The sequence below is a fragment of the Austrofundulus limnaeus genome, unplaced genomic scaffold, assembly GCF_001266775.1.
Source record: "Austrofundulus limnaeus strain Quisiro unplaced genomic scaffold, Austrofundulus_limnaeus-1.0 Scaffold120, whole genome shotgun sequence".
In the NCBI taxonomy this organism is placed as follows: domain Eukaryota; kingdom Metazoa; phylum Chordata; class Actinopteri; order Cyprinodontiformes; family Rivulidae; genus Austrofundulus; species Austrofundulus limnaeus.
In genome coordinates this window covers 1,194,467-1,202,802 of record NW_013952522.1, presented here as the reverse complement: position 1 = coordinate 1,202,802, position 8,336 = coordinate 1,194,467, and the positions used below count along the sequence as shown (strand labels likewise).

The window sequence follows — 8,336 nt, the reverse complement described above, 5'->3', positions numbered from 1 at the left end:
CACACACACACACACACACACACACACACACACACTGTCCTGCTATTGTCACAGTTACTGTACGAAAGTAAAAAAATAAAATAAAATAAAAATATCTACAAATGTTATTTAGTGGCTGCAGTTTGCAACATTAGATAATGCCTCCTTATTTATGTCACTGCCTCCCTTGCAGGAGGATGACAGAAAAGAGAAAAGCAGAGATGCAGTCATTCATAACGCACCGCTGTTACTGTGTTAAAAATATTATTAAATAAAAACAGGAAACAAGTAGATTTGATTTATGATATAAAATGTCTCTAAGAAAAATCTCACGTTACGTACATCTGCGCCAGTGGTTCTGAAGACTAACCCGTGCTCTGCTTTGACACTGTTGGAATAACAAGCACCACTTCAGCAAATGTTTTAAAATCAGAAAACATTTCTCCAGTCAAAGTGATCAGAAGTCAGCAAGACTTTATTTCCAAATCTCACAAACTGTGGCTTTAGCAGGAGAAAATTGTTCAGTGTGCGCTCGCTCCCACTGCGCCACTGTTTCAGCTGCGCCTCAGATGCTCCAAAGCCAATGCGCTGTCAGCTCCAGGAGATGCATTCAGTATGGTGTCTAGATCTGAGATGATGATCAGATGGGAATATTTTATTTATTTTAGATTAAATAAGACCTCTGTGATGTAGACCTAGTCCGTGCGTAAAGCTGAAAATGTCTCTGTGTGTGAGTGTGATGCCACAGAACCGTCTTATAAAGCCTCGTTGATATCTTTTCTCCACCTCACCTGGCTTATTACGTCTTCCAGACTTAAGCCAGGATACTTCAATAAGACTTGTGACTGTGGGTTGATGATTGCGCAATTTCAGCACATCTTTTCCTGACTGAGTATAGAGCTGAAAATGCATGGGCCATAAATGATCATAAATCCTCCCTCTGCCCTCCCACAACTCATATAAAGTATATAAACTACAATAATGATGGCTGGATAGTGTTTTTTCCACTCAACATCAGTGTTAAGTTGAGTGAAGTAAAGTCGTTTTTTATTTCATTTTATTTATTTTTTCCACTCAAAGCATACTCTAAGGGTTTATCTTACACTTCTTATAACAAGGTTATAAGAGTAATTTAATTAGCAAGGATCTCTTTTATTTTTGGATAAACATTTCTTTAGGGCAAGAATGAATGGACACAAAAAGTAACTCTCAGTCAGTGAATGTTGATTTGAACCATAATATGCGATCATTTATTTTACAAATCATACAAAATTGACTATAGAGTATACCTGATTGTGAACAATTAATTTCCTATAACAAGTTTTGGGACCAACAATAACAAGCTBTTAACTTCTTAATTGTTAACCACATTTAAATAGAAACACAAACATCAGCTTAGATGTTAAATACCAGACATTTGAGGCTGTTTATCTTAGGAGTTGGCAAGGCAAGGTTAAGAAAAAAGTTGAAGAAAGGTGTTAGCTTTTCTACACTTTATCTTAAATAATGTGGGTTTTAACCAGAAGGGTGAAGCGTTCTGTGCTCAGCTTTGGTCAGACCTCGACGTCACACACAGCCAGCTTTTACCTTGAGATGATGTTCTGTCACCTGCCAGGTAGATGAGGGTGCTGCTGGAGAATCTGTCTTTAGACCGTCGAACAGGGGACCCAAAGGCGTGCTCTTTGACTCGTTTACGTCCACGTCAGCCGTAACCAGAAGACAAGGCCTCGACTGGAACCCAGGTTGTAAATAAAACTTCCRTCTGGAGAGTTTCTGAAGGTGGATAAACCAGGCGTGGTTTTCCACACTGTGAGGTTTCCCTGTTGGTGTGAAGGGGCCAAACCTGACAGTTTTCAGCTTTTGATTCCCCGGAGAGAATCTAGCTGTCACAGTGACTGACGGCCGTCAGTCACCTTTTCCTCACTCTCTTTCTTTTCTCTCTGTGCTAGACGGGCGGAAACTGTTAGTTCCTAAAAGCTTAGAGAATCTATGGTCCGCCCTCCAGAAGGTTAGATTAGAAAAAKAAATTATCAAGGAAAGGTTAGTTTCAGAGCTCGCTGTGCCCTCCTGAAACTAAAACAAAGAATATTGCTGCTGCTGTGTGGTTCAGAACGACACATTTCATGACCCATTGAAATTATCTGATGAGCACTTATTTAAAACATAACTGAAAGAAAAATGAATTGCTTCAAGTTCAAAACATTTGCAAATATGATTCAGACAAGTAAAACATTGATATTTCATCAACTTAAACCATAAAGATTATTTTAGTTAAATAAGAATTTTTCCCACAGAAAAAACCATACATAGCTGAAATCATACTGAGGGAGAAAAGAGATCTGTCCTCTCTTCTCCTCTAACTTTGATAAACATTCTCTGATTATCAAAATGCGTAATACTTTCAGTTAAGAGAACAATAAATCAAATAAGAGAAGATTCTTCTGTTTTTATCTAATTTAGAAGGAAAGTGGCCTTGGGTGGCCTAAATACAGTTCTAAGTAGAACAAAGTTTCCGTCCATTCGAAGGCCCATCAGAGGACTGAGAGTCCAAGATAGTTCCTTGATAATTTGACTCGAGGTGACCCCTACATCGGAAAAATATGAACCAGTTATTTTTTTCTTTCTTTCTTTAACATGCAAAAATAACCAGGAAATAATTCAAAATAAAAAATCACACTTTTCTTATTACCCATGTTTTTTCATTTTGTTTTTTTAACAAAACAAACACATCTTGTAAACAAATAAACACAAGTATTTCCTTAAATACTCAGGTTATTACACTCTCCCCCCACCAAAAATAAGACATGCCCTCATGGCTTTGTAGGTAACATTGCAGAAAAACTAACTACGGAATGATAGGGGAGCTTATCCATTTATAGAAACAAGAAACAAATTTCACTGAGTAAATACTAGGACTACCTGGTGTGTCATAAGTAAATCTAGATGGAGGTTTCCGAAGTCTTTGAGATCTTCTAATCTCAGTATCAGTCTCCACGTTGTCTTGGGAGTTAGTCTCTGGACTAAAGGGTATCACATTGTGGGTCTCTGTCTCAGCAGGTCATGTCTGTTGCACACCAGACTGGTCAAAAATGTCAAGTCTAGTCTCGTCATTGGCACTTTGTTCCTCTTGCAAAGCTTTGGTCTGATCCTCAGATAGCATATCAAGGTCCAGGCTGAATGGTTCAGGTGTTACATCATTTCTGATGATACTTTGTGTGACACATGGCATATAGAATGTTTCATCCTCCGAGTCCGTGTAGTCATCATTTCGGTTGTCCTGGTCCAACATTTCAGGGTCTGTGACAGGTTCTTTGTCACCAACTTTGTTTTTAAAAGTCGTCTTACTGTGAGTGTGTTGGTGCCAACAAGTATAGCTGCATCATCCTTGACAACTGGATCAGGACAGACGAGTACAAGTGCATCAACTGACTCTTTCACACAACATCAACTTCCCTGAACTCCAGCTTGAGTGACAAATAGCCATCGTACGGGTAATCAGCAGGACTGAGACCCCATATCTGTAGAGCACGAATAGGTGTCAATGGCAGGTGTGTCAGATATCTGTCATAAAAGCATCTGTAGAGTAAAGTGACTTGAGAGCCAGTGTCAAGTATAGCTTTTGTGTAGATGCCTTCAATCTGGACTGGTACAGCAGAACTTGGGCCAACTAAGCCTTTTGGAATAGTGCCATCTACTGCTTCCTCTGTCTTGATGCTCTTGGAACGTGTCTTTACCTCTGGGACGCCAGGCYGTTCCTTTACTGGGCCCCAGGGCAGTTTCCCAATTTCTTTGTGAGTTTAATGAGCCTTTTGTTGACTTTAGCAAGGTTTTCAACTCCATCACACTCTCTCATATAGTGCCCATCTTCTCCACATCTGTAACAAAAATCCCAGGTTGATCTTTGTGGGTTGATCTTTGAAAAGCTGGCTTTTTGTACTTGTGTTTGGTTCCACTGTCAGCATTGGGAATTTTCGCTTCAGTTTGAGCTACCACTGTTGCAACGGTTGCCACTCTCAGACTGTTCATCTCAGCTTTGAGTTCACCAAGTTCTTTCTTGAGTCTTTCAACTTCAGGATCAGTTTTGTTTTCGGGTATTGGTTTAAGGACTGAGGTAACTGGGTTTGACATAACCATGTCTTTTGCGTAAGCCCTGCCTTGCAACATGTCCTCTTCCTCTCTGACCTCTTTTAGCAAATCGTTGAAGGAAGGTTGTGGTCTTAGTTTATGTGTCATTCGTATACGCATTGCAATGCACCTCTTACAACTTGTTCAATGCGAAGTCGGTTCATGTCGGCTAACTGCACTCCCCCTTTYCTGAAAATACAGTGCAACAGTCTGTCAAGCTTCAGTAGGTACGCAGACAGTTTTTCACCTTCACTTTGAAATGTGTGTCGGAATCTGACTAAGAGATCAGATGAAGTTTCAGTGGTCCCAAAAGCTGTTTCGAGTGCTTGCATATAGTCAATTGAAGTAGCATTAGGATTTTGTGCTCTGAGAAATCTTATTATGTCAGCTGCTGGGCCTTTAAGACTCTCTACAACTCTTTGTTTCTTTACACTGTCACTACATTGCCACTCTCCCAACATGTGTGTGGTTTGCTCTGCCCATGCATCATACTCCTCTTCACCACTAGGTGTCGGCCGCACACCAGAAAACATTCTGAGTTTCCTGTAATTTTGTAGATCAACAGGCGTGGCATTGCATTTGTCAACCAATGAACTGATGACATTTATGAGAGCAGTATTTACATCAGAAGATGAAGGGCTTAACAGTCCTTTAACATCAGACATGCTTTTACCCTCATGTTCAAGAAATGACAATAACTTTGCTTGAAAGTCTTCTGGCTCATCAGTTGTTGATGGTATGATGTGGACTGGCCAGGGACCAACTTCGCCAGGTATGCCAACTTGGTCAGGTAAAGTCTGTTCTGTCACATTAATAAATGTCCGGACTATCACAAAATCAGTCTTGGAAAGTGAGTCTATGTTTATCAGCTATTTTAGTCTTACCAAGAATTTTGACTGTGTTCCGGACTTCCTGGAAGACCTGATCTGGAACATCACAAACACCACTTCGGACTAACACATGAGTAGGATCTAGCTGATGTTTCTTGCACCAGGCTTTAATCTCTGCTGCTTCCATTTTGTCTGTTTAGTACAGAATGCAAAAAGAAGTTAACAAGCCCTACCCTCAAATTTCACAGTAACACATGCAGTAATAAACATAAGCAGGTTAATATAAAATAGCCGACAAAACAGCTAATTTATCCTGAAACGATGCCCCCAAAAATGTAACCCTTTTACCACCTGGCTCGCTATATTGAGGGAGTGATTACTCAGTAGTCAGCTCTCTCTATTTCACTGTGATAAGAAATGTGGTAAAAAAAAAAAGACATTCCAATGTATAAGAAAAAGTGTCTAGGTTAAATATGACTCTCGCTGGTGTTAGTGGTTAAGATTTTTTCCCAACAACTCTGGTTTGTAAAGAGAAAAATAATTACCGTGGTTTACCAGTTACTTTAACAAAACTTATTTTTTCAGTGTACTGTTTGAAGAAATAATAAACACACACAGTACTTCAGGAACTTCCTTTTTGTATTAACTGAACAACAAATTATAACAGAATAATGGCCAAAAATACAAAAACAATATTTTTAATCCCCCAAAGAATCAAAGTTCAGTTTTTAGAGTGCACTCAGTATTTTATGCAAGCTTGCAATAGAATTGTTTGCGCGCGTTGGTGCTCATATTCCTTTTTGAAAACAGTGACGCAACAATCCTACCAGTCTGAAGCAAATCCTGGTCCTCACGATCAGAAATACAGCTGTGTGCATTCAGAATCCTCTTTCMTTGATGTCCCGAACGCAGATGGCTGTTGATTCAGGAGCAGCACCCCCTATTTTCCTCTCCACACAGCTCTNAAATAATTCATGTTTATACACAATAAAGGCAAATAAAGATTGATATCATTGGCTTGATAGACATTTTCTCGTTGATACTGATCTATTTTGAATTTCATGTCCAAGCAACAAATTTTATTAAATCTTCTGAAAAGATTGTAGTTTTATTTTTAACAGTGAAGAGACGAAACGTTTCATTAGGGAAGAACCCGTCCAGAAGACCTARACAATTTTTTTCTTTTTGCAATAGAATCGTTTGCGCGCGTTGGAGCTCATATTCTTTTTTGAAAACAGTGAAGCAACAATCCTACCAGTCTGAAGCAAATCCTGGTCCTCACGATCAGAAATACAGCTGTGTGCATTGAGAATCCTCTTTCCTTGATGTCCCGAACGCAGATGGCTGTTGATTCACGAGCAGCACCCACGATTTTCCTCTCCACGCAGCTCTTAGTCCCGACGTAGCAGCGTTAGCTTCAGCATTAGCCTAGCTTAGCTTACTCAGCTCGGTCCTCGATGCACATCCCAGCTCGCTTCCTCCAGATGCTTGTCATCCACAAACTCCTCTGCTGTTTGTGGAAACCAGGCACATCCATCCAAGCCTGATGTGACTCTGCTGCAAAACACTTTCTTTTTCTTTTCCTCACTTTATGTCTGTGCTATGCGTCAGCCTGCGGGGTCCAGTCGGCTTAGCGCGCTGTCGCTCATACTTCTACGCTTTCCGGTCTTCCGTGATCCATTCAAAGTATACTCGGAAAAATATGAACCACAGTTATTTTTTTCTTTCTTTCTTTAACATGTAAAAATAACTAGGAAATAATTCAAAATACAAAAAATCACACTTTTCTTATTACCCATGTTTTTTCATTATGTTTTTTTACAAAACAAAACACATCTTGTAAACAAATAAACACAAGTATTTCCTTAAATACTTCGCTTATTAAACCACAATAAAATTTCCATTGAAATGTTTTAATTGTATTCACTTCTAGCCAACATGATTAATGGTCAGTATGGATTATGACACAGCTGACTGTATGAGTTGTTGAGCTAAATCAGTCCTTTATGAAAGCCATAAAACTGTACATAATTAATCTTTTTATTTATTTTTCTAGGTTCAGTTAAATATATTTTCATTTAAGATGATTACAAAAGATTTCAGCCATCACTCAAGAGTAGTCTGTTTAAATGGTTAGTTACTTCTGTGTCTTTATTGCACAAATATATGCAGAGATAAACGGATTTGAAAAATGTGGACAAACCATTAAATAATGTACAGTACTTTATAATGTTGTTGCATATTAAATGCACATTTAAATAAAATATATTCATCAGTAAGTCAAAACTGTCTCTTTTTATGGAGTCAGGACTACAGAAGAGGATTAGATTGGGGCACAGAGCAAAAAAAGTTCCCAAGTTCTGATTTTAATCTCAGAATTCAGAGAATAAAATCTGGAGCTGGGAGGGAATTTTATTTGTTTGTTTGTTTGTTTGTTTGTTTGTTTGTACCTAATCAACCTCCAAATCTGAGTCAATGGTCTTCAGTCATAAAACAGTGGATTGCTCTCTCCAGGTTGGGCTGAGATTCTGCCTCAAGTGGAGGAGTTCAAGTATCTTGAGGTTTTGTTCAGGAGTGAGGGAAGAATGGAGCATGAGATTGATAGACAAATTGGTACAGGAGGGGGGGAAAGGGAGCTGAGCAGTGAGGAGAAGCTCTTTGTTTACCAGTCAGTCTACATTCCTATCCTTACCTATGGCCACAAACTTTGGGTAGTTACCGAAAGAACAAGATTGCAGAAACTGGTGATTGAAATGAGTTTTCTTCACATGGTAGCAGGACTTCCCCTTACAGAAAGGGTGAGAAGTTCAATTATGAGAGAGACTGAGAGTAGAGCTGCTGCTCCTCCACATCAAGAGGAGCCAGTTGAGGTGGTTCGGGCATCTGGTTAGAATGCCTCCTGGACGCTTCCCTTGGGAGGTGCTTCAGACATGTCCAGCTGGGAGGAGACCCATCCTTGAAAGATACACAATACATTATTTTGTAAACTGAATTTTTTGAAATTCTATGATTTGATTGACTACAATATTTTACTGTTTATGTACAAGGCTCACAGAAACCTATTACCTTCCAACATTCAGGTAAACTTTGTTAAGAGAGATAGTTGTTATTATCTAAAGTGGATGGAAATATTTGTAAAGCCATATTTTCATGCTTGCTTGAAAGAAAGATGTACTTCATTCCAAGAAAAAGGATTTTGGAATGGTCTGGAAGATTATCTTTAAAATGCTAGATCAATGTTTATATTTAGGAGACAGATAAAGGCCAGTATTTTGAAGAAATATGAAAAGTAAAATGTGATTCTATTTGATTTGTTGTTTGAGTTAATGTTTTTACGTTGTTGTTGTTATTTTTATGTTATTTAGTATTGTTTTGTAAATTATGTTTCGTTTGAATATATTC

The 8,336-nt window shown here is 38.7% G+C and overlaps 1 protein-coding gene across 1 annotated transcript; it reads right to left on the bottom strand.

The window, feature by feature from the left end:
• Positions 1–2,696: 2,696 nt before the first annotated feature.
• Positions 2,697–4,072, bottom strand: LOC106522092 (paraneoplastic antigen Ma1 homolog; the record flags this gene model as incomplete). Its single annotated transcript, XM_014014951.1, is given in 1 exon segment — positions 2,697–4,072. A coding segment is annotated over 1 exon segment (244 nt), but the record flags the coding sequence as incomplete, so codon positions are not given.
• Positions 4,073–8,336: the final 4,264 nt, after the last annotated feature.